The following is a 24,143-nucleotide window of genomic DNA, read 5'->3' as shown; positions in this document are numbered from 1 at the left end:
TCTGCTTAGGATTCGCGGGAGTCTCTCGTTCTTTATCTTATCTCAAGGCGCGGATTCAGATAGAAGAAGACAAAGAGTATCGCAACGAGATGATATTGGGATTTGACCGATTGTTCGATTATCATTCGTCTGTTTCTTTAAAACATCACCACAGAATTGTTTTTTTTGTTTCCATTTGATGGCTAACCTACATCATGAAAGGCCCAGTGTCGGTAAGCTACGAAGTCTTTTACGCACAGAAAGACTCGATACTGATAAGTACGGGAACTTCGTTCAGCCTAGTACTGGACGTCGAGTGACTCTTCATGGAATAAACTTTGCCTCCTCATCTAAATTGCCTTATGCTCCTTATCAGACCACCTATATGAGGCCTAAGAAGTGCGGGTTTTACAGCGAAGCTGACACTGTGTCGTTTGTGAATCGGCCATTTCCCTTGGATGAGGCCTATGAGCATCTTACTCGGATCAAAATGTGTGGCTACAACACAATTCGATTTGTGTTTACTTGGGAGGCAATTGAGCATGAAGGCCCGGAGATATACGATCTTGACTACGTTCATTATGTTGTTGAATTGCTTAAAATCATTGATGAGGTGGGTGGATTGTACGTGTTTTTGGATCCTCATCAGGATGTTTGGTCGAAATTCTGCGGTGGCAGTGGTGCACCGATATGGACGTTGTGTGCAGCAGGTCTAAATCCTCTCAATTTTGAGGTAACCGGTGCCTGTAAGCTTCATAACTTATGCAAAGAGCCTCAAAATTTCACCAGGATGGTGTGGAGTACCAACTGCAGCCGATTGGCCGCTGCAACCATGTTCACTATGTTTTTTTCAGGTAAAATGTTTACTCCAAAGGCCATAATTGACAACCAAAATATCCAGGACTATCTTCAGGATCATTTTATTAACGCTGTGGCTTTTTTGGTATCAAGCATCAAAAATGAAGCCCCAGAGCTCTTTCAATCATCCTTTTTAGGTGTCGAGAGTCTCAACGAGCCAAGTAAAGGTTATTATGGAATCGAAGATTTATCTCAATTACCAAAAGATCAACCATTATGTTTAGATGAAACTCCCCGGGCTATTCAGTCTATGCGTATGGGTATGGGCAGACGACAAGTCTTAGAAGTCTATCAACTTACCATGTTCGGACCTCGAAAGAAGGGCTCATTGGCAGTTGATCCTAAGGGAGAAAAAGCTTGGCTTACTGACGATAGCATGGATAAACGATACGGATTTGACAGAGACGAGAATTGGAAGCTTGGCGAATGTATCTTTGCTCAGCACGGTGTCTGGGATTCGCATAGTGGTGAACTTTTAAAGCCGGACTATTTCCATAGGGATCCTATCATGGGACGTGAATTGGATGAAGACATGTTTATCAACACGCAATTTCTTTCATTTTGGGCCAAATTTAGATCTCGAATGAGAAAGATTGATAGAGACATGTTTTTGATAATTCAGGCTCCTGTCCTCCAAATTCCTCCTCGATTAAAAGATAGCGATCTTGTAGATGACCGTACAGCAATAGCTATTCATTACTATGATGGAATGTCGTTGATATTTAGGAGCTGGAACAGAAAGATGAACGTGGACACATTGGGTATTATGAGGGGTCGGTATCTCAATCCGATATTTGGTATTGTTTTTGGAGAGAAGAACATCAGAGAGTCGATGAAGAGGCAACTTCTGGAAATGAAAAGAGAGTGTAAGGAGAATGCAGGAGATTCTGTTCCCGTCATCATTTCAGAGACTGGTATGCCATTTGATATGGATGACAAGAAGGCATATAGCGATGGGGATTACAGTTCACAGGAGGCTGCCAACGATGCCATGGCGTACGCATTGGACGGAAGTAACTTGAACTTCTCATACTGGTGCTACAATCCTGAGAACAATCATAAATGGGGTGATAACTGGAACTTGGAGGACTTTTCGATCTTTTCCAAAAATAACGTTTTCCATAATAGTATCGACTATACGGTACAAAGTAGTGCAGATTCTTTAGCTGATGGAAAAGTGTGCAAATATTCCGAATGGATCACCACGGCAAGTTCAGTATCGTCTTCTGCCAAATCTCCTACACTTGGTCCTTCATCCAGAAAGGGAGATGATACTGTGGAGTTAGAAGTGATGTTGGGATCTGATCCATCGTTACTTTCAACAATAGTGGAAGGAATTCGAGCACCAATGGCCATTATACGTCCATATCCGGTGCTTATCAATGGTGTTGTTGTGAATTCGGAACTGAATTTATCCACCGGAGAATATAATCTACGAATTGACACATCGAAGAGGAGCATAGTTTCTTCAGAATCACCAACAGTCGTCTTTGTTCCGGATATTCATTTCCAAGAGGGAAATTTCCAAGTGTTTGTGACGGAAGGTACTACTTCGTTTAAATACAACAGTTTTGTTCAACTGTTGGAATGGTATCATGAAACTGATATAGGAGTTATTGAATTAAGAATCAAGAGTTTATCGAAAAGGTTCGAGGGTCAGGAATGTTCCACTTCACGGAAACTCTTTAGGCTATTATCGTGCGGATTGATACATTGAGAAGAAGAGGATTATGGTTATGGTTATGGTCATATAATTGATATACATAGATATTTCTAATCGAAGGTGCTTAAATAGGTTTCGGCGACGAATCTGGCTCTTGCATTTAAAAACAACTTCATCTCACTGATTTCCTTATCGACATCCTCCATGAACTCAATGATGAAATCAACCAATTTGTTCTTGAGCATGTCCTCGTTGTGAACGTTCGTAATCAAGAAAGAGATGTCATAGCCTTCTATAGGCACTCGTCTTAGAATAAAGAAAGTTTCAGCTCGTTTGGTCAAAAATCTTGTGAACTTATCCACTAAGATGCCTTCGATTTCATCGCTCTGCTTAATTTTGATGGACACTCTAACGGAGTTAATACTTGGCTCAATTAGTACCCTTTCCTTTTCATTTCTTGATATGATCATGGGATTAAGTAGGATCTCTTTAGTTTTCTTGTTTTCAATTTCTGGATAATTGTGCCTTTCGACAATTTGCGAGGAGAAGTTCTCCAGACAGAGGGCAGCATTCAACGTGTGCCTAACAGCTGTGAGGTAAGGCTTTAGTGATTGGGACTGGTTTGCAGGTTAGTAATATGAAAAAAGAGATATTCTGGAGTAATCAGTTTACACTTACCATGCTTGAATTGAGTGTGAAGGCCAATAATCTAAGGTAGTACAAGAAGAGTAGCTGCTCACTTGTTGAGTAAGTAAGTAACAGGAGCGCGATGACAAGACAAATCTCAAACAAGACGATTACATAATCGAGACCTCAAGCTGGTGATATAAATTTTCAGGGATTATTAAGGAAGAAGGGATGGAAACCTTAGTTCTTTTGCCAAAATTCGGATCATCATGGCATGGGAAGAGATCGTTGATGATAAAGGTCGTGTTTATTACTATAATTCAGACACAGAGGAAACTCAATGGGAGAGACCGAAATCATTTGGTGGAGATGATTCCAAGATAGATAAGATATTAGCTAAGAATGATTGGTCTAGGTATACGACAGATGAAGGAGAAGTATATTATTTTAATGAGAAGACGGAGAAATCGGTCTGGGAATTACCTGAGGATGTTATTAGGGATTTCAAGAAAGAAGAAGTGAAGGAAACAAGGCCAGGGCAGAAGGAGAAGGAGAAGGAGAAAGAGAAAGAGAATGGAGAGTCCAGAATTAATTCACTAGGTGATCGAACTGAAGAAGTTTGGGAGGAAGGAGGACAAGGACAAGGACCATTGATAAAGCAGAAAACTTTGAGTCGAGCCAATGATATTGTGGGATTGAATGAGATAATACCAAAGTCAGAGGATGGAATTGCTGAATATTCGGATGATATTGAACATAATGTAGATAATAACGAAGATCATGAAGATCAAGAAGATAATAAAGAGGATGAAATTGCCAAACAAGGGTTTGTTGATATGTTGAAAGAGAAAGAAATTGATTCTAGTTGGCCGTTTTCGAAAGTGATGAGCTCATGTATCGAAGACGATCGATATTGGAGAATTCATGACCCATTAATGAGGAAGCAATTGCACCAGATATATCTGATTGGAAAAGCAGATGAAGAGTATAAGAGAGTTGAAAAGTCCAAACAGGCGTATAAAAAGAAGTTTTTGGAAGTTTTGAAAGAGCATAAGGTGGAATATTATAGACGGTGGAGAAGCGTGGGCAAGGAGCTCACCGATGAGCCTATCTGTTCTGTGATACCTAGTAAATTGAAGCAGGAGTTCTTTAAAGAATATGTGGATGAATTAAGGGCTAAGCACGATGCAGAAATAGACGATGTTAAGAAGCAGCAGCTGTGTAAGTTGAGAGAGCAAATTGCTGCAGTAGGGAAGTTCAACAGTCGATTTGAAGAGGTGTTACATGGTCTATATCTTGAGAGTAAGTATCCTACAGTTGACAAGATTGATGCCTTGAGAATATTTGAGTCTGAGATGGAAAAGAAAGACTTAGAATTGGAAGATAAGATGAAACAGAGCAGTCGATTGAACTATCGAGTGGACAGACAGGCCAGAGATCGGTTCCGGAAACTTCTTGAGGGACTGTCTGAACATGAAGATGTAACATTCAATGCCAAGATGAAATGGGTTGAATTTCTGGATCTGATCAGGGAAAAACCTGCATTTATAGAGCTCTGTGGGCACAAAGGATCATCAGCAATTGATATTTATTGGGATATTCTTGATAGAGAAAACCAGTTGGTTCGTGCAAAGAGAGATATGTGTCGGCAGAAGTTGGCTAGCCATAAGTTGAACATCAAGAGCTTTGAAGGGAATCTAGATACGTTTAAGGCCAAGATGGACGAAATCGGAGGCATCCATAGTGATGATAAGGATATTGGCCAAGTATTTGAACTACTACAAGAAGAGGTGAGTAATAAAAGGAAGATGGAAACTATGGGTCGTAGTAGCTCACCAGGTCCAAAGAAGGCTCGCTTGGCAAGAATGGGGTACGGAATCTTACAATAGATATTTATTTATTTATTTATTCTTGGTTAAAGAGTGCAGATAGGGCAAGTAATCCGACAATGGCGTACTTGAAGTACTTGTTTTCCGTTATGAGAATGGTGACGTAGCCCACCTTAGGTATATATCCCTTAACACTTCCAAGGATATCCTTCTGTCTATCTAAATAGTTCACATTGTACTCGTACAAAGGAAGGTCATCGCCTTGGTTATTATCGCCTTTCGTGAGAATCTTTTGGCTTTTCCTCTTGGCTGCCACTGTACTCTTGTTCTTTCCCGTCTTTCTCTTAGGAAGATCATCTTCTATAACATGTTCTCTCACTATTCTATGGACAATTGGAACATCTCTGACGGAAGTTTTATACACAATAATATCTCCCACATTCAAGTACTTCTCTCTGTTCCATAGCAACAAGATATCGCCTCTCTGGAAAGCGGGTTCCATAGATCCAGAAAGCACAACAACCAAGGGAGAGTTTGACATGGTGATGACACTCATTAGTTTCCAAACAGCAAACGCTGAAGCCAACACCATTGACATGACAAGGCCCTGGTTTAGTTGAATACGAAGCGTTTTTAGATTCATTTTTGGCTTATAACAACAAGAACAAGCCAAACGGTCTCGAATTGACCTGACATGCTGGAACTTTTCTTATGAGGTTTGCACCGCCACAGTAGAAGTTTCCCCTTTGTTTTCTTTCACTATGCAATTTTTTTTTTTTTCGGTTTTTCATTTTTTATCCTTTTGAGGCTGAGCAATGATCTATATTTGGGGGATAGTGGACACCCATACCACTTCTCTTGTACTGTCTTCTCTGCCGCCATGAGTTCCAGGCTTTATTCGTCGAAAGTCCATCAACGAGAAGGGCGAACAGCACTATTCTCGACTATACCTAGCTCTAATAGTAGTGCTTCAGTCAACGGTGGTGCCGGTAATGTGGATTCTGCCACTCCTGTTGACTACGATACGGATGATTCCATAGGAAGATCATCCTCTCCATACATCAAGGAGCCTAAAAGAGATTATAATGCGGCCATGTTATCACAATTGGAGTCTCAAAATGAGGAAACCGTTAATGTGATGCAATCGAAGATCTCCGCTCTGAAAGACTTAAGTTTAAAGATGGGTGACCAGATCAATCAATCGAGACTCAACTTGGGTTCTTTGAGTTCCAACATGGAAGCTGCCGGTCATAGAATTATGGGCAATATGAAGAGAATGAAGATTATGGCAGATAAGACGGGAATCAGCTGGAAGATCTGGTTGGGTTTCTTTTGCTTTGTGTTTCTGATCTTCTTCTGGGTCTGGCTATTCTAGTTTAATTACTTGTACTAATAATAATCACTTTGGGGCTATCATACAGTAGCTTCATTATTTAACTAAGCTCGAAAAGTAGTATACAAAGACTAGGCGATAATTGACGAATCATTAGGGCCACTAGATGGAGGTTCATCTGCAGACCCACTAGCACCTCCTCTACCCCTTCCTCTCCCTCCAGATCTTCCCCTGTATCCTCTACCATGTCCTCTTCCGCGTCCGCGTCCACGGCCTCGTCCAGTCTTTCCCAAACCCGGATAGTTTGTTCTTTTCTGAACAATCGTCAATGCTCGGCCTATAAATTCCGATCCGTTCAAAGCAACGGCAGGATCCACGGACGACTTGTCCTCAAATTCAACGTAGGAATAGCCCTTGGGTCTTCCAGTGTATCTATTATACAATATGGTAACTCTGTTAACTACACCACATTCTCCAAAAAAGTCTTTCAAATCGTTAGGAACTGCCGTGTAGTCCACGTTACCAACGTAGATTGACCGTGCATCGATTTCCCGTTGATTACTTGGCTGATGTGGTGCCAATTTCAAGTTCTCTTCATCCACCGTAGGGTCTCCCGTGCCTGCGACTTCTGCAGCATTTTCCGAGTCTGCCAAGTCCGCGCCGTCAGCAATTTCCGCGGCCTGTGACGACTCTGCGGCTTCAAGGGGTTCTTGAGGCTCGTGCAAATCCTCCAACTCTTGGCGCTCTTGTTGCTCAACTTCCTCGTCTTTTAAAACAACCTCTGTAGACTCTTGGTTTTGTTCCTCGGTCATTTTATTCAAATATGAGATTGCGGGGAAGAAAAAAAGAGTTTCCTTGGAACTTGGTAATCTTCTGGTAGTTAAAGGAATATAAATTGTTTGGAATTGATAAATTTAACCCCAACTAACACGAAAATAAGATGTCTAACAATAAACAATCTGCAACTTTTTTTTTGTTCTTTGACGTCGATAGTGCGATGATTATGACTATGACTATGGTCAATCAAGGTGACAGGATAGACAGCTACTAGCCGACATAGCGCGAAAGGCAGAGAAAAAGTTTGGTCGCAACGAGTAGTATGTCGTACGGAGGACTTGGTGGCCTTATTGAGAGGACGTGCTGTGCTTATTGAGAGGGCGTGCTGTGCTTATCGAGAGGACGTGCTGTGCTGACCAAGAGGACGTACCGTGCTTTTTCAGAAAACCTGGCGTGCTTATTCAGAAAACCAGCTGAACGTCTGTCGAGACCAAATAGAGACTTAAATGTAAGCTAATAAATTAGTGGTGGTGAATCTCGACTTCCTGTGAGAATACTCAGATGATCATCACGCAAACATAACCAAACGGAACTACTCCATGGATGATAAGAGAGTATTTTGAGCGATTGTATGCTTGATTTTTCTAACAGGTTTATCAATAGGACCTACTGTCAAGTAATAGCTGTCACTCCCCAATCTCCTATCATAGTAAGATAATGAGCATCGCACTATAAAAAAAATTTTCAGACTGAGATTTTCAGGATTCAATATTTTCTCCGTGGTTGTAACTCCTTGTCTTACTTATCAAAAACAACACATAAATCATGGTTAGCGTTAGAAGAAGAAGAGCACAGAAGTCAAGTGTTCGTAAAGTGTCTAGAAAAAGTAAAGATAAGTTCAGAAAGGTGTCCAACTTTGGTAATCCTGTCATAGCTGCTCATTGGGACCAGAAGCTTACACTATCTCAGAACTATGCGAAACTCGGGCTCAAATATAAACTTGGAAGAAAAGCGGGTGGATCTGAGAAGAAGGTTAAAATCATAAAACCGATTAAGGTTGACGATGATGGAGAGGATTTAGATGGAGCACAAGATCTTGACATGGATGAGGAGGAAGATGAGTTGAAAAGGCCAGAAGATGATCCTAATTTTGATCCATATGACCCGGCAAATATTTTGGAAGGTACAGCTAAAATAATAAAGGATAAGGATGGAAAGACTGAGAAGATTATATTTGGTACCAAAAAGTTGAATAAGGATAAGGATGAAGAAGAAGAAGATAAAGAAGAAGAAGACAGTCAAATTGAAAAGACCAACATGATTATCGAGCAGCTTGAGGCGAGGTCACATAAAGCGAAGAAAGAGAGAAAAATGAATGAGTTTGATATGGAGTTTCTCAATAGATTGAATGCCAAATATGGAGATGATTATGAGGCGATGAAATGGGATAAGAAATTGAACCCGTTCCAGCTTAGTCCCGGTGATCTCAAGAAGAGGTTCCGGTCCTGGTGCAAACAGAACCAGAGTGAAGAGTACGAAGAGGAAGACTCCGTATATGCAGACGCCCTAGACTCATGAGCTTTGTAATGCTAACTAACATAATAATACTAATTCGCGGATATCCTAGAATCGTTTATCGATGAATGACACTTTATTGTTCTTCACGAACATATTGAATTTTACTAAGATGAGTGCGGCGCAAGGATCACCATCTCGTTCCAGATCATCAACGACATCGTCTCACAACCCACTCAGTATATCCATGTCTGGACCGTCCAAGAGGAACTGGGTTAAACAGCTACATGGTACGCCATCTCGTTCAGAGGTATCAGCGTTGAACTCGCTTGTTTCTGAGGTGTCTGAGAAGGACACAAGTGTATTTAATATATTCCAAAAGCACTTAAGGGAAGACTTAAACACCATGAAAGAATTGGGCGAGACTTCTGTGGACTTTGAGAAGAGATTTAATACTTTACTAGACGCGATTAACGATAATCAATGACGAAGCAGAATATTGTGTTTGTACATTCATATATACAGGTGTAAACTTAATCATGAAAACCATCCATGGGGCTTCTTCTGCTTGGATTTGGAACCGTTGGAACCGTTGGAACCGTTGGAACCTAATCCTTGACCTTTCAACGTCTCTTTAATGTCACCGAAAGCTTCTCTTTCACCTTGAACCACAATGGTTGGCTCAGAGCCAGTAAGAATTTTCTCGGCAATATTAATCAAGTCTGATCTAGTGACAGCATCGATCTTTTCACACATCTCTGTGACATCAATCTTCTTGCCGAACACCTGGATCTGTCTTCCCATATCTTCCAATTGAACCATCTTACTCTCCAAATTCATCATCAAAGATGACTTCAACTGGTTCTTGGCTCTACTGACTTCATTTTCTGAAATTCCTCCCTTACCAACATCATGATCCATCAACAGAGAAAACTCGTATCCAATAAGATCGGCCATCACTTTATCAGCCTGAGGAATGCACGCAAGAGAAATACCAAAGAGTCCGCTATCAGTGAAATTGTGAATAAATGACTTGCAATTCTCTACAAATCCATACTGATTCAAGATTCGGGTGTAGGCTCGGGCATACATTCCTTTACCTGGACCACCTGCGGAGAAAGAACCTCCACCTCCAATTAGCATCTGAAGCGTAGCCAATTTGTACACATCATCGTCTCCTATCGATACACCTTCATAGCCAACATAGATATGGTGAAATTCCTGACCTTTGTATGCTAACTCCTTAGGAACATCCAAAGATCTCTCACCTCCGGTATAAATAGCTTTATCTTTAACAATTTCATCTGCATTATTGCCGCTTTGAAATCCTTCAAAATACTTTTCAGTCAATTCCTCGGCTCTTTCAATCGGAATGCCACATAGAGCCACAACCAATCGATCCGGTCTATAAAACAAATCTCTAAACTTCAACAACTTGTCCTTGGTGATATTACCCAACTCTTCAGTGGGACAAAGTAGAGGAGACCCCAAGTTCTTATTGTCATACGCAACCTGCTGGAAAATCTCCGGAAGTATAAGGTCACTTTGTAACCAGATCTCACTGAGCTCATACTGAGCATTAATCTTCTGTTCTTGAACTTCCTCCTCAGTAAGCTGAGGTCGGGCCACACTATCACTCATTAAATGGAACATCTTTTCCACATCAGAATTAAATACACTGGCCTGATAAATAAGGGATTCTCTGGATGAGGCACACATAAAATTACCACCCAGGAGATTCAATTTCTCCAGCATTTGACTTCCAGAAAAATCTCTCGTACTCTTAAAGGCAAGTTTATCAGTGAGATGAGAACATCCTGTAAGTCCATATCTCTCCTCATAACGAGAACCTGCATCCACGTACATCCCTATAGCGCTGAAATGAGATGGTGTCTCATCAACGGCCAATCTTATACCACTAGGCAAAGTTTTAAGTTTGATGCCGTTATTGGCAGACGACGCACTTGAGGCATAGCCACGACTAAGACCACGAGCAAGGGATGAACAAAGGGGGTAGGTTCTAGAAAGCATCAAAATGAGAACGCAGCAAACGAAATCACAACGACTAGTGCTAACAACAAGAGAAAGACAAGTACTTGAACTACGAAAAGAAGAACAAAGTAAAATTTGGAGTAAGAATTCAAGCTGAAAAATCGACGGGACGATTGGACGAATGAGAATGTTCTTATTTTTAAAAAAATTTTAGCTGTCACTTTGTCCCGCGATTCTACGACTTCTAAGACTCGGATAGAGTCGCTATTTCAGATCCGAAGATTATATATATGAACTGACACGAGACAATTGATTTTTTTTCTTGAGAGCAGGCTGTATCACTTTTTCCAGTCTTTGATTTGCCCTGAACTGTAATCATAATGCCAAATCTTCCCCTTATATCGAAAAGTGAGCTGGCCAGTCACAATACTGCCGAATCATGCTGGGTCTCTCTATACAATAGAAAGGTCTTTGATATCTCACAGTTCCTTGACGAGCATCCCGGTGGACCCGAGATCGTGATGGAACATGCTGGTAAGGATATTACCAAGGTTTTGTCTGATTCTGATACTCACGTGCATTCTGAGAGCGCCTATGAGATGTTGGATGATGGTATGCAGATCGGTTATTTGGCTACTGACGAAGAAGAGAAGGAGCTTTTGAAGAAGCATAAAGGTATGGAGGTTACCATGGATGGTGCTCCTGCTGACGATATGAAAACGGTGGATTTGACCGAGTTTGGCGAGATTCCCGAAGATCTCTTCCATTTGAAGACTGATCCAACAGCTGACTATAAGAAGTACAAATTCTTAGATTTGGATAAGCCTCTGATCATGCAGGTTTTGACCGCTCACTGGACTAAGGACTTTTACTTGGACCAAATTCATAGACCTAGACATTATGGTAAGGGTTCTGCTCAGTTGTTTGGAAACTTCCTTGAGCCAATTAGTTTGACTCCTTGGTGGGTTATTCCTATTCTCTGGTTGCCTGTTAATATGTACATCTTTTACCAAGGCTTCACTCATTTGAGTCCATTTGTCTCCATTCCAATTTGGCTTGTTGGATTGTTAGCCTGGACTTTAATCGAATATTGCATGCATAGATTCTTATTCCATATTGATCGTTTGTTACCTGAGAATCAGATTGCATTTACCGTTCATTTCTTGATGCATGGTGTTCACCATTTCCTTCCAATGGATAGAATGAGATTGGTCATGCCTCCTGCTTTGTTTGTGGTTCTGGCAACTCCTTTCTATAAGATCGTCTTTGCTGTTTTCCCTTATTATGTTGCATGCTCTGCATTTGCTGGCGGTTCCTTAGGCTACATTCTATATGATATGACTCACTATGCTCTTCATCATGCCAAGTTGCCTGCTATCTTTAAGACCATTAAGGCTAGTCACTTAGAGCACCACTACAAGAACTATCAGTTGGCATTCGGTGTTACTACCACCTTCTGGGATAAAGTTTTTGGTACTCTTATGAAGCCCGAAGCTACTTATCAGAAGCGTGTCTAAGGTTTATCCAAAAAAGAGAGAGATTATCAATTACAATTATTCACCATACTTGAATCTCTATCTTACCTTCTACTTTTTTTATTCGTCGTTATTGTCCTTATTATTTATCAAGCCTCTTATGCTTCAAATCCCTCAATCCCTTCTTGCATCATCTCCTTCCTTCCTTTTCTTTAACTTCTATACATTCATGAATCATATTTAACTTTATTTATTATATGCTGCGTAATTGTGCCATACTATCATCAAAGGTGTGGTCTTCCTCCTGCATTATCTGATCATCGTTGTCCTCAATGAAAGTATTACTTTTTAACATCTGCAATACCACTTTGTAACCAGGTAAATCTGAACTTGAATACCTTCCCACCATACAACACCAGTTTTCATGTTCTTTGATCAAATTCACTTCATCGTCACCAAATTCATCTATCCATTTATCCCCACTTGCAATCACTTCGTAGGACGACTTAGGATGAAGTCCATCTTCATTGTTGTAAACGGTGGATGGTGGATAATTACATGAAGATAGCTTCTTTACACCACCCAATGCTAAATTAGAAGGAAACTCTCCTAAAAGAATTCTTCTGGTACAGTTTTTGCAACCTAATAGTAATAGCGTACGATTTCCAAATCGTTGTTGTCTCAGTTCCCAACCTAAAAGAGCCAGCAAAAGTAACGAAGAATTGTATTTTCTTTTGGTGTAGTTCTTCAATATACCCATGTCGGATTCACTGATAATGTCCTTCTTGAAGTTCTTACGTCCAAGTATCACTTGTTGATGCATACCCAATAGCCTCAAACTTGTCCCAAATTGGGGTATAATGCGATCCATATCATAATTGTGAAGATAGTACTGCCTTTTCACTAAAGATAAGTCCAAGTTGTCTGCTCTCCATACGCATTCTTGATAGTGATCTGAATGCAGTCTGCTAACATAGGAAGCCACTAAAGCTCTTCGAAATTCGGCTTCTTCTTCCTCTTCTTCAAGGTCACTCTCAAATAAGAAGTTACTGAGCAAAGACATGTGACTATCGCCTGTCTGGTTACCTATTCGAGATGTCAGCAGAGAGTTTCCTATTCCTCCGCTACCACTAAGACGAACCAAAATTGTAGCATGACAGTCTTGACAGTGTAATTCGTTTCTTCTTTTACTGTGACATTTCCAGCCATTGGTAGCACATTCCAACGGTGTTAACCTGCTATCATTGATTGTCCAATTCAAAATATTGAACGTGTCCATTCTCTGTATGAGCAGATCTCTATCAAATGGATCGCAAAAGCCTCGGCTCTTACGATTGGCAACCATACGTTTTATTTTGTGACCCTGTAATCTCAGTTTGTTTTTGTAACGATAAGTGCTGGCAAAGTCAGATTCGGGCAATGGAACATCTCCACTGTTCAATTCCATACTATTACTAAGACTTCGATTAGAAGAGTTATCCGAAGAATTCGAGAGCCTTCGCTTAGAATTTACCAACGATTTGGGCGCTGTATTATGAAACCCATGATTATGACAATGAGAATGATGAGTTCTTCGATAAACAGAAGCTGAAGAAGATGCTGAAGATCTTAGAGGACGCCGACTGGCTGATTCATTGTCACCAGAGACAGAATCCCCGTCATCAAAATCATTTGAAGAGATTCTGATGGATGCAAGAATATTCAGAATTACATTTGCAGTATTTGAAGATACCGATGATTCCATAACTATTAGCAGTCCAATAAAAACTGCACAAAGAAATAAAGAAGAGTTATATTTGAGAGACGACCGACTATAAGCCCAAGATAAAGAGACCCCGGGCCCCCCCTTAAAAAAAAGTAAGATGAAAAAAAACGATGAACAAAAAACGATGAACCTTGTCCTTGGCAATTCATCATACTACTTTGAAGCCACCAGTTACAATGAGCGAATACAAAGACAAGTTCTTAGATAGTGCTTTGGAGACCAAGGCGTTGAAGTTTGGGTCGTTTACTTTGAAATCGGGCAGACAATCTCCGTACTTCTTCAACATGGGTCAGTTCTCTACTGGCAAATCTTTGGATCAACTATGTAATGGATATGCTCATGCAATTATTGCTTCAGGAATAAAGTTTGATGTTTTATTTGGTCCTGCATACAAAGGTATTCCCTTGGCTGCTGTCACTGTGACCAAGTTGTTTCAGCTTGGAGGTGAAGAGTATGCCAATATTGGCTACTCTTTCAATAGAAAGGAGAAGAAAGATCATGGAGAAGGTGGTTCCATAGTAGGAAGTCCTATGAAGGGGAAAAGAGTTATCATTATTGACGATGTTATGACTGCTGGTACTGCCATCAACGAGGCATTTGGTATCATCAACGAGGAGAAAGGTAAGTCTGTTGGTTGTGTTATAGCTTTGGATAGGCAGGAAACCACTAAGGATTCAAATAAGAGTGCTACCAAGGCTGTCTCTGAAAAGTATAATGTTCCCGTGCTTTCTATTGTTAGCTTCGATGATATTGTTGAAAAACTCAAGGATAAATTAACACCAGAGCAGTTGCAAGCTATTTCTGACTACAGAAGAAAGTATGTACCATCATAATGATTAGTTGTGTAAAGTAAAGAAAACTAAGACACTTCTCAGCCTCTAATTCTCTGGATCTTCTGCTTTGGTCTCTTCATCTGCTGAGCAGCCTGAGGGGGTGGCAGTTTAGTGTAAGCGCTGGCCGTCTGAGGATTCTTCATCGTGAGAGGGGAGTGCAAAGGAACTATGGTGTTCATCTTGAAATTGAGAACTTTCGGCACCTTTGTAGGCTGATAGGAACCCTGAGTAAGCTCTGGAGGTCCCGGCATTTCCTTTACCGTATCCAAAGTGGTAGGATGCTTAAGTAAATAATCACCAACCTCATTTAACAACTGCCTTTTGCTTCTAATACTTTTGTGAGTAGGTTTTTCCTCAAACTTCAAGGCCAATCTGACTCTTCCCGGATTACCAAAGTCTTGAGGATGTGACTTGTCTGATTCCAGCAGAGCAGGAAATCCAAAGCTTCTGCAAGCATTAAGAATGGTATTAGCAAGCGGGTTCTCCACACATTTTTCTATAGGTGCCCTTCTTCCCTCTTTCACGCTTCTATTGGAATCAAAATAGCATGGATAGAGACTCTGCATGGTTGATAGTTGTTTCCTTTCTTCGTCAGTTAGATCTTCTGTTCTACGAGGATTTTCTGGCCTCTCTGGCCTTTCTGGCCTTTGTGTCGTCGTATCTGAAAGCTCCTCGATACCTTCATTACTCCTTCTCAATAATTCGGCCATAGCAGCATCTGCCGCATCCATTTGGGGCTTACTAGAACTTGTCAATGCTGCTGATCCTCTATTATCTTCATATCTGGGGGCCACAGGAGTCACGAGATCCGGATCAAACTCTGCAATATCCAAATCCAGATTGTCGATATCCTCCGCATCACTTATTTCTTCAATTTGAGGCATTTGACGTTTAAACTTGGCAATAGACAAAGAAAGAATACACACCTGGTCATAGTTTGATTGGCCATGGCTTGAGCTCTGACAAAAAAATTTGCTAGTCTCATCCTTACACCTGAACTTACCGTAGTACCATGTTTTCTAGTCAGTCTTAGATCTACTCTCGAATTTATCACGAGTATTCCGGCCCATGGATGACGTTATACAGCCTGACTCATCGCCCATGGCTCATAGCAGTCAACAGGATGGCGGAAATTCTGACGATAGTGAAGATGAAGAAGTATTCGAAGACGACACCGAGAATCGGATTACCTCGACCACGGGTGTTGGCGATCTCATTGATGGAACTTCCATGGATGCGGATGATCTACAAGAGTATCATAACGGTACAGTTTCTACGATAGCTCTTCCAAAATCTAGGCTTCGAATCTTGGAGGAGTATCGACGAATCATGAACTATATGGATGATGAATTTAGGTCTGATTTGGCTCTTCATCTTTACGCAGTACATCTTCTCCACATAAGGAACCAATATTATCCGAATCGCAAATTCACCGATTGGCCTTTAAGTGAAGATGAGATGCCTCCTGTGAAGCAAGATTTTGAAGCTGAGTTTGGACCTGATAGATTCACCCAATACACTGATGTATGTAATGATTCTGGGAAGAAGAAGCCCGAGGGATATATGTTAGAGTTCTATAATCCGCATGTTTCTGCTGTTGAAGACATGAAACAGACTCTTGATATTCTGTTTGAAAGGAAAATTGGTAAGAAAATTATAGAGCATAATCAGAAGCATGCCGATGATAGAGAAGATAACGGTCAGAGAAGGGTATTTCAAGCCACTGTTGGCCATGATATTAGAATTCCAGATGAGTTGAAAGATCAGCTGTTTAACAGACTGAATGGACTACTTGATTCACTTATCATGATGCGTCGAAACCAACTTGTTTCAGATAATAGCAAGGTAGATGAAAGCATCAATCTACCCTTAGATTGGCACGATGTATCGTCTACTCTTGGAAACCCCGACGAGAGATTGCAATTACGTCAGTTGTTCTCTCTTATTCCTGAAAAAAATCCCTGTGAGTCCGATCCAGGACATAGAATAAAGGCAAACTTGCATGCTATGATCTTAGGCCGTGACCTTGTAAAAGAAGGCATTGACAAAATCCATGGTCAGTTAATGAATAAAAGACACAAATTGGATGAATATGATGACGAAGACGAAGACATCACCACATTGTCGGTGTTTACACGAAGAGACAGAGAAAGTCTTTCCGCACAGACGCTTAAAAAGCGGGTCCAATAATGATAGTCATAGTATATGTATACATAGTAATGTACAATAAGATCTAAATCTAAGTTTCCTTCTCCGTAAGGAACAATTCCTTAAATATTTCGTCTAGCAAAGTTAGCGTCAAGTGCTTGTTTAGTAACTCGTTCTGAAATGAATCAAAGCAAAGATCAGCAGCCCGTTTCGACCCCTGCCGGCCGAACACCCTCGAACAGGAGTCTACAATGAATGTGACAAGCATATACCGAGCCTTCTGTTTTGTTCTTGACTTTTCCGTAAGGGTTCTTTCTTTGCTATGCTTTCTAAATTCTCCATCGGGCCAGAGAACATTCTGAAGTCCAGAAAGGATGGAAAATATCGTTGATTCTGTTTTCAAACGGTCGTCCACAGTAGTTCGAACGACCTTCTCAATAGTTGATCCGAGTAATCGCTGAAGAATAATAACCAAAGCACGGCCTCGTAGCCAGATATTTGACTTGTCCAATTGGAATAACGTAACGGTAAGATCACAAAGCGGTTTTACAAAAGGAAAATTCAGGGGCTTGGTTTCTTCCTCTCCATCTTCTGCCTTCTCTTCGTCCTCGATGAAATCATTGACGAGTGATTCGGAATTTTCAGCCTCATCTAAACTGGATAGTTCTCTTTTCATTTCTAGAGTAGAGCTAAACTTTCGAAGTGAACCAGAACTCTGAGCAAATGAGGCAGACTGCAGATGTTCCCCAGACTCTGAGCCCATTTCGCCTGATGATGTTTCTCCTTGAAAATACATAAGCTGACTCCAGAGCCTGTTATACAACGAAGTGATGGAATTAACACTCTCTATAGTCTTATTACTGGTAGTCTGCTCGTTAGCAAAGTCCAAAGTGAAGACGTCGCTTGAAAGAAAGTCTCTAAACACGCTGTTGGCACACACTTGGTCAAAGCTAAGCAATTTCTGTAGATATCGCTCTAACTTACACTTTCTTTGCTCTATCAAAGCACTCTGTTGAAACTTCATTACCACCATTCTCTTGGGGAATTCTAGATCCCAAACCTCCGGATACTTCATCCTCAAGTATTTGTGAAGCTTGTAGAACTGACTGAATCGCCTTGCAACCATCCAACCGGCCAAAACCACATTGAGATCATCGTTCGATAATCGCTGAACCTCAATAATGTATAAGATAAAGTCATGGCCATGCTCGTTCGCAGTTATATATGATTGAATCGTGACCTTTGACCTTTTGTAAAGGCCGCTATCACTCTGCTGCATAGTATATTGCTGAAGTTGCAGCTCTCTAAGTCGAACTTCTCTATCTAAACTCACTTTGGATCTGTTCATAATTCTCACTTCTGTAATGTTGCTAGTAAGTTCAGCCTTTCTTAGTAAGGAGTTGATGATAAGTAACTGCTGCCTAAGTCTTTCTTTTTCTGTCTCTAGCCTGTTGATCTCATCGGTCAAGTTCAAATCTCCAGGAGCAGCAACGCGTACTTCTGAAGATGGTGCATCCATGGACGATGACATCGATGCGGCTCCACTCTCCAAAGCACTGCTATCATCGTCAATACCCAAGGTGTCACCATTATCGTCGCTATCACCGAATATTCTAGGGGAATATTGTGTGGCACTATCAGATTCGTAGTCGAAGAGCTCTGATTCATCTCCATATTCTGGCGATCCAAACAAATCTTTGTGAGTATCTTTGCTAAGTAGTCTACTTGAAGAGGAACTGCTTGGTGGTGGACCAACAGACTCCTCATCGATTATGTTTTTTTTAGCAGTAATCTCGTTAAGTGCATCCTCTACAACCTTTAGCACTGTATCACTAACATTCTCCTGTCCAGACTCATCGTACAATTTAAAAGCCTCATCATACTTAGCCAACGGATCTCCATTTACCTCATCATCATCATCATCATCACTGCCACCATGTAGTAGTCCTCTCGGTACATCTAATTGTGACTGATTACCCGCAGCCAACATCCGAATGAAATAGTCGGACTGTCTGAATGCAAGAAAATCTGTCTTTTCCATCCTCTCTAGGTCAACTTGCTGCAATTGAAAAAGTGCCTTTCTTGCCGAATAATACAATCGAGAATTATCAGGATGTGTATTGACAAACGTAGACACCGCTTGGTAAGTCTGCTCGGGAACAGCCAATAGTTTGCTGCTGAAGTGCTGACGAAATATCTGCCTCAGGTCCTCTGCCTGCGACATGGCATCGTCCAAATACTCCGCTGCTGTACTATCCTCCTCCTTAGCTTCAGCAGTATTGCAATCATCAAAATAAAACTCTTCTAATGGGTTTCGAAGAGCATTCACAGAAGTCCAGAATTGCACTAACACCCCTCTTTTCCGATTCTCCATGAATTCCATAAAATAGGGCACCTCGATCGGATTCTTTAGAGTCTGCTCCAGAGTAAGATCAGGATTTTTGGGTATTGTAGAAGGATCAAACTCCGTTTCCTGGAGGGGAGATGACAAAGATGACTTCAATGCAGTAGAACGTAAGTCCACAGCAGCAAGTAAAATTTGAAGTCTCTTGCTGTAAGTCCTTAAAGGCATGTTCTCGTCAACTTTTAAATTTCCCAGATCCATGGCCTTGGCGAAATCATCTAGTTGTAAAGCGAGCAGATAACGATACTGCTTCAAAATGGATGCTGAATTACACCTTGAAATCTGCCTGACCACCTTTTCAAACGCCTTGCTGCTTGTTCTGACCGTAATTCTCATCTTCTGAAGGGCTTCTGGCCTTTCATTTAGTATCTGTCGAGTCAGCAAGTCAGAATTCTGCGCATACAATGAATGCTGATCAAGAATGCTCCTGAATCGTTTAACATCATCACGATCTTTCATAACGTCAACCAATTTAGTGACAATCCGCTGATTATAGTAGTCAGGGTCAGAAAGCATCGATACAATTGGATAGAACACGCAATTGGTAAGTATTTCTCTGACTAAAATAAGCACTGGTGGAGAATTCACCTCGTTATTGTCCAATAGCTGAAGCAAGATCTTACCTATCTGCTCACTCAAGTACAATTTAATATCCTGTTCATTGGATTTACTTCCTATTTTGACGGCAGTATGTAATGAGCCTTGATTATAGTTGGAAGCAATAGCCTTATCCATCTCCTTGGTAGAAGACATAGTGGCATATTTGGCAGATGCTTTCCTATTCTTGATAAGATCCTTTGCTCTTGAATAATCCTTTAGATGCTTCTCTATGATAGGTACCAGCCCGTGAACCAACAAATCACTGAAGTCAGTACTCTCCAAACGCTTTCCAAGTCTAATGATTATACCTCTAAACTGCTTCTTCAAATCATTGATGAACGTTTGATCTGTAGTGATTCTCGAGAACCAATTGGATATAAAGTCTCTAATGATCAATGACACTATGTTATTCAAAGTATCATTGATAAGGAAATTCTCGGGATACATTTGTATCTGATCATCGGTAGATGCATCTGTATCAATGATGGCCATCTCCTTTTGCCAATTGAGGTCATTAGTGAATGCAATCGGTTTGAAACGGCCCCGAAGTTTTGACTTAGAACACGAATTGGAGTCCAAGTGTAAATGAATGGTCATCCATATAAATGCAACAGACGGAATACAAGCACCTAACCATATCATAGCAAAGGAAGATAGAAGTCTCGCAATGATAGGAACTGCAAAGAGGACTATGAGGATGAGAGTAGTTCGTCTAGAAAACGAGAAGGGAACAAAAGATCCCCTTCTTGTTTCTAGATTTGTATCCATGGAATGATTATGAGTTCGAACTGTACACTTGAGGTAACAAGGAGTGGTTAGAACTTCAGAGAATAGAGCTTGAAATGAATAAATTACAATAAGAGAGCCAGCCACCGGGGGCAGTGAGTAAAACATTACCGGGTTCTATATGTTTCAAATGGCATTACGCCCGGTAGAGGCCTACCACGTAAAAAGTTTAACCTAGCTAAAGTATAATATAGGATGATACATTGACACGAATATCTAGCAGCAGAAGCCCATCCAAAATATTCTGAAGATGTTTCTAGTTCTAAGCAATTTGTATAGAAATAGTATGTATCGGTGAAAAATCGTAGTAGCAATTACAAACTTATTTGCACTTATTCACAAAATCAATTGCGGACTCATCACGGCCCGAGCGACCAGAACATGAATCTGAAGATCAAAACTGATTAGCTGATAGTGCATAAAGTATGAATATACGCATAGGTTCTGCGGCCCGAAAAACCGCTGAGATGTTAAATCATACGGTTTTGCAATAAGTGAATTTGAGCTTATCTTTTTAACTCCTTTCTACTTCACAATTCTTCCGTGCGCCAACATCAACCTGCATAAGGCTATACGAGGTGAAAAGTTGGCGAGAAGAAAAGATCAAAAAAAAAGAAACAAAAAATATAAGTTCAGTCATTAACCGAGAACTCAGGACTGGACTAGAACAATGGGATTTTATCACCGGTGACAGATAAGACTGGGGTGGGATTGGTAATATGAGCAAACAAATAGATTGACCACGGAGACCTAAGGTATCGGAAGACGCATAAAGACCCAAAAATAGAACCAGAAGACTCATAGAGATTTGGAACTAGATCTAGAACTAGAGCTAGAACTAGAGCTAGAACTAGAACCAGAGGACGCATAGAAACTGAAACTATGACTACAACTATGATCAAGATCAGAATACTGTTCCTTCGTAGTGCTGAGGAATTTGGTAAGTATTATTTGGATTGATTGAGTATCTGACAGATTTCCCTGAGAAGTCATTTAGATCTGCTCTGGGTATTGAGAACTGCTCCCAATCTGTTTCCGAGTGATCAAGACAACTCAATAAGCAATGTGAAGATTATACACACAACGATTAACTCGATTCCGTAAATACAACCTCTGGTCCAGAAATATCATTTATTATCTAAAATAGAAATTGCAACCACCAGTATGCCATAACTGATAAGCAGGTACAAGTCATTGTCCAATCCTAGAAGCAGCCCCTAAATGGAACGGCATTTCTGGAAACTTTTTTGACATCTGATAGACAGAACACTGCCCGGCTCTACTTAGCCTGTTATCTAAGTATTTTTGATAGTGAATGAATTAACTTTCTTTTTGGTTAATAACCCGAGAACCAGAAATAGAAAGGAAAAATTTTTTTCGTGTTTCTTTTTTCCTTTGGCGATCTTAAGAATTTTCATACGCCAGAAGCCATTCGTAAGAGAGGATACGTTTTGGTTTATATATTTGTTCATTTCCCACGTTTTTCATTCTTTCTGTCGTTCCTTCCTGTTTTTTCTTCTTTTTTCTCTTTCTCCTTCTCCTTCTTCTTCCTTCTCCTTCCCTTTCCTTCTCTCCAGATGAACAGCAGCTCTTAAGAACTAGCTCCGTCATTTACTTGGTCTGATCTGACAGATAATGCCTGAATTTGGCTCGTACGAGCCCAAGAAAGAAAATCCCGTCAAAGTTTACCAGGCAGATGAAGGCCTTGGTTCGGTTGGAACTATATCTTCATCTGACCTAGCTGGTGATGATGAAAAGGCGAAACCAACTTCGTATTACCGCAGATTCTGCAAATGGGTTGAAATTGAAGGTACTCAGGGTCTTACATCTTCTCAGCTATTTCTCTACAACTACGATTTGAAGCCTGTTGAAGGTCATAGACGTACATGGAGATGGTGGAACTTCTGCTTCTTTTGGATTGCTGATAGTTTCAATGTTAATACTTGGCAGATTGCGGCTACTGGTGTTAAGGCTGGTCTTTCCTGGTGGGTTACTTGGATTACTATTTGGTTGGGCTATTTCTTTTGTGGTTGTTTTGTTACCTTGGCTGCCAGGGTTGGTACTTACTATCATGTATCTTTTCCTGTTTCCTCCAGGTCTTCCTTTGGTATATGGGGTTCAATGTGGCCCGTGATCAACCGTGTGGTCATGGCCTGTATCTGGTTCGGCGTTCAATCAACCATTGGTGGACAATGTGTTCAGTTGATGCTTCGTTCTATTTTTGGTAATGACCTTGATACTAAAATCCCTAATAAGATTTCTGGCGATGCCATTACTTCTTTCGGTGTTCTCTCCTTCTTTCTTTTCTGGCTTTTCGAACTTCCATTCATCTATATGAAACCTCATGTTGTCAGACATTTGTTTACTGCCAAGGCTATCATCTGTCCAATTGCTGGTATCGCATTCCTTGTCTGGACTTTGATTAAAGCTGATGGTGGTGGTCCAGTTATTCGCCAGAAGGGTACTCTCCATGGCTCTGCCTTTACCTGGGCTTTTATCAACAGTATGATGAACTCTTTGGCGAATTTCGCGACTTTGATAGTTAATGCTCCTGACTTTTCCCGTATGGCTCGTACTAAAAGGGCTGCTGTGTGGTCTCAGTTCATCACATTGCCAGTTTCTTTTTCTCTTACTTGCTTGATTGGTATCTTGGTCTCTTCAGCTTCTGCTGTCATGTATGGTACCACTTATTGGAATCCTTTGGACGTTCTGTCTCGTTTCTTAGACAATTATGCCTCTGGTTCCAGAGCTGGTGTCTTTTTCATCTCCTTTGGCTTTGCTGTTGCTCAATTGGGTACAAACATCTCTGCCAATTCCCTTTCCGCAGGAACAGATATGACCGCTTTGATGCCTAAGTTCGTCAACATTCGTCGGGGTGGTTTCGTATGCGCCATCATTGGTTTTGCCATCTGTCCATGGAATTTGATGACTTCTTCTTCCATGTTCACCACTTACTTATCCGCATACTCTGTCTTCCTTTCTGCTATCGCTGGTACCGTTTTTTGCGATTACTTTATTCTCAAAAAGGGCTATATCAGATTGAAAGAGTTATATGTTGCCGATAATTCAAGTTCTTACTACTACAGTCATGGTATCAATTGGAGAGCTTACGCCTCTTACGTTTGTGGTATTTTGCCCAATATTGTCGGATTCGTTGGTGCTACTAAAACTCATAAAGTTCCTGAGGCAGCCACTAAAGTTTACTATTTCAGTTTCTTTACTGGTTACGTCTCTTCTTCTGCTGTTTTACTTATTCTTACCTTGATCTTCCCCATCAAAGGTTTGCCTTCGAGGATCTTCGAGAAGAAGTGGTTTGAAGAATGGCAGGATGTAGAAGATTTCGATGGGTTCTTCGAAAATCAGCGGACATTGTCTCCTGTTCACAGTGCGCTGAATGAGGATCCAATCGAGGATGATCTTTATTCTGCTGTTAGTATCTCGCGTCCTAACTGATCTTTAAGCTAATATTAAAATATATTATATACTTACTTTCTTTGCTTTTCCATTTGGCTTTATGTTAAGATATCTACGTCTTTATATTGGGTGCATTTATTTATTT

General features: G+C 40.8%; 15 protein-coding genes across 15 annotated transcripts; 8 read left to right on the top strand and 7 right to left on the bottom strand.

Moving 5' to 3' along the window:
- Positions 1–178: 178 nt before the first annotated feature.
- Positions 179–2,554, top strand: FOA43_004353 (uncharacterized protein; the record flags this gene model as incomplete). Its single annotated transcript, XM_038924596.1, has 1 exon — positions 179–2,554. One exon carries the CDS (start codon positions 179–181, stop codon positions 2,552–2,554), a length of 2,376 nt encoding a protein of 791 aa, XP_038780524.1.
- Positions 2,555–2,610: 56 nt separating this feature from the next.
- On the bottom strand, positions 2,611–3,181 carry ARC19 (Arp complex subunit; the record flags this gene model as incomplete). Its single annotated transcript, XM_038924595.1, has 2 exons — positions 2,611–3,117; positions 3,179–3,181. 2 exons carry the CDS (start codon positions 3,179–3,181, stop codon positions 2,611–2,613), a joined length of 510 nt encoding a protein of 169 aa, XP_038780523.1.
- Positions 3,182–3,396: 215 nt separating this feature from the next.
- FOA43_004351 (uncharacterized protein) lies at positions 3,397–5,016 on the top strand (the record flags this gene model as incomplete). The annotated part of the gene is made up of 1 exon (XM_038924594.1): positions 3,397–5,016. One exon carries the CDS (start codon positions 3,397–3,399, stop codon positions 5,014–5,016), a length of 1,620 nt encoding a protein of 539 aa, XP_038780522.1.
- Positions 5,017–5,032: 16 nt separating this feature from the next.
- SEC11 (Signal peptidase complex catalytic subunit) lies at positions 5,033–5,599 on the bottom strand (the record flags this gene model as incomplete). Its single annotated transcript, XM_038924593.1, has 1 exon — positions 5,033–5,599. One exon carries the CDS (start codon positions 5,597–5,599, stop codon positions 5,033–5,035), a length of 567 nt encoding a protein of 188 aa, XP_038780521.1.
- A 237-nt stretch (positions 5,600–5,836) lies between these two features.
- Positions 5,837–6,331, top strand: FOA43_004349 (uncharacterized protein; the record flags this gene model as incomplete). The annotated part of the gene is made up of 1 exon (XM_038924592.1): positions 5,837–6,331. One exon carries the CDS (start codon positions 5,837–5,839, stop codon positions 6,329–6,331), a length of 495 nt encoding a protein of 164 aa, XP_038780520.1.
- Positions 6,332–6,420: 89 nt separating this feature from the next.
- On the bottom strand, positions 6,421–7,101 carry FOA43_004348 (uncharacterized protein; the record flags this gene model as incomplete). Its single annotated transcript, XM_038924591.1, has 2 exons — positions 6,421–6,467; positions 6,561–7,101. The coding sequence occupies 2 exons, from the start codon at positions 7,099–7,101 to the stop codon at positions 6,421–6,423; spliced, it is 588 nt and encodes a 195-aa protein (XP_038780519.1).
- Positions 7,102–7,891: 790 nt separating this feature from the next.
- FOA43_004347 (uncharacterized protein) lies at positions 7,892–8,644 on the top strand (the record flags this gene model as incomplete). Its single annotated transcript, XM_038924590.1, has 1 exon — positions 7,892–8,644. One exon carries the CDS (start codon positions 7,892–7,894, stop codon positions 8,642–8,644), a length of 753 nt encoding a protein of 250 aa, XP_038780518.1.
- A 474-nt stretch (positions 8,645–9,118) lies between these two features.
- Positions 9,119–10,612, bottom strand: FOA43_004346 (uncharacterized protein; the record flags this gene model as incomplete). The annotated part of the gene is made up of 1 exon (XM_038924589.1): positions 9,119–10,612. The coding sequence occupies one exon, from the start codon at positions 10,610–10,612 to the stop codon at positions 9,119–9,121; it is 1,494 nt and encodes a 497-aa protein (XP_038780517.1).
- A 341-nt stretch (positions 10,613–10,953) lies between these two features.
- On the top strand, positions 10,954–12,090 carry FOA43_004345 (uncharacterized protein; the record flags this gene model as incomplete). The annotated part of the gene is made up of 1 exon (XM_038924588.1): positions 10,954–12,090. One exon carries the CDS (start codon positions 10,954–10,956, stop codon positions 12,088–12,090), a length of 1,137 nt encoding a protein of 378 aa, XP_038780516.1.
- A 211-nt stretch (positions 12,091–12,301) lies between these two features.
- FOA43_004344 (uncharacterized protein) lies at positions 12,302–13,495 on the bottom strand (the record flags this gene model as incomplete). The annotated part of the gene is made up of 1 exon (XM_038924587.1): positions 12,302–13,495. One exon carries the CDS (start codon positions 13,493–13,495, stop codon positions 12,302–12,304), a length of 1,194 nt encoding a protein of 397 aa, XP_038780515.1.
- A 494-nt stretch (positions 13,496–13,989) lies between these two features.
- On the top strand, positions 13,990–14,646 carry FOA43_004343 (uncharacterized protein; the record flags this gene model as incomplete). The annotated part of the gene is made up of 1 exon (XM_038924586.1): positions 13,990–14,646. The coding sequence occupies one exon, from the start codon at positions 13,990–13,992 to the stop codon at positions 14,644–14,646; it is 657 nt and encodes a 218-aa protein (XP_038780514.1).
- Positions 14,647–14,684: 38 nt separating this feature from the next.
- On the bottom strand, positions 14,685–15,530 carry FOA43_004342 (uncharacterized protein; the record flags this gene model as incomplete). Its single annotated transcript, XM_038924585.1, has 1 exon — positions 14,685–15,530. The coding sequence occupies one exon, from the start codon at positions 15,528–15,530 to the stop codon at positions 14,685–14,687; it is 846 nt and encodes a 281-aa protein (XP_038780513.1).
- Positions 15,531–15,714: 184 nt separating this feature from the next.
- FOA43_004341 (uncharacterized protein) lies at positions 15,715–16,836 on the top strand (the record flags this gene model as incomplete). The annotated part of the gene is made up of 1 exon (XM_038924584.1): positions 15,715–16,836. The coding sequence occupies one exon, from the start codon at positions 15,715–15,717 to the stop codon at positions 16,834–16,836; it is 1,122 nt and encodes a 373-aa protein (XP_038780512.1).
- A 49-nt stretch (positions 16,837–16,885) lies between these two features.
- On the bottom strand, positions 16,886–20,440 carry FOA43_004340 (uncharacterized protein; the record flags this gene model as incomplete). The annotated part of the gene is made up of 1 exon (XM_038924583.1): positions 16,886–20,440. One exon carries the CDS (start codon positions 20,438–20,440, stop codon positions 16,886–16,888), a length of 3,555 nt encoding a protein of 1,184 aa, XP_038780511.1.
- A 1,779-nt stretch (positions 20,441–22,219) lies between these two features.
- FOA43_004339 (uncharacterized protein) lies at positions 22,220–24,037 on the top strand (the record flags this gene model as incomplete). The annotated part of the gene is made up of 1 exon (XM_038924582.1): positions 22,220–24,037. The coding sequence occupies one exon, from the start codon at positions 22,220–22,222 to the stop codon at positions 24,035–24,037; it is 1,818 nt and encodes a 605-aa protein (XP_038780510.1).
- Positions 24,038–24,143: the final 106 nt, after the last annotated feature.

The sequence above is a fragment of the Brettanomyces nanus genome, chromosome 4 (genome assembly GCF_011074865.1).
Source record: "Brettanomyces nanus chromosome 4, complete sequence".
NCBI classification, from domain to species: Eukaryota; Fungi; Ascomycota; class Pichiomycetes; order Pichiales; family Pichiaceae; genus Brettanomyces; species Brettanomyces nanus.
The sequence above is the reverse complement of the archived record's forward strand: the minus strand, read 5'-3'. Positions and strand labels throughout refer to the sequence as shown.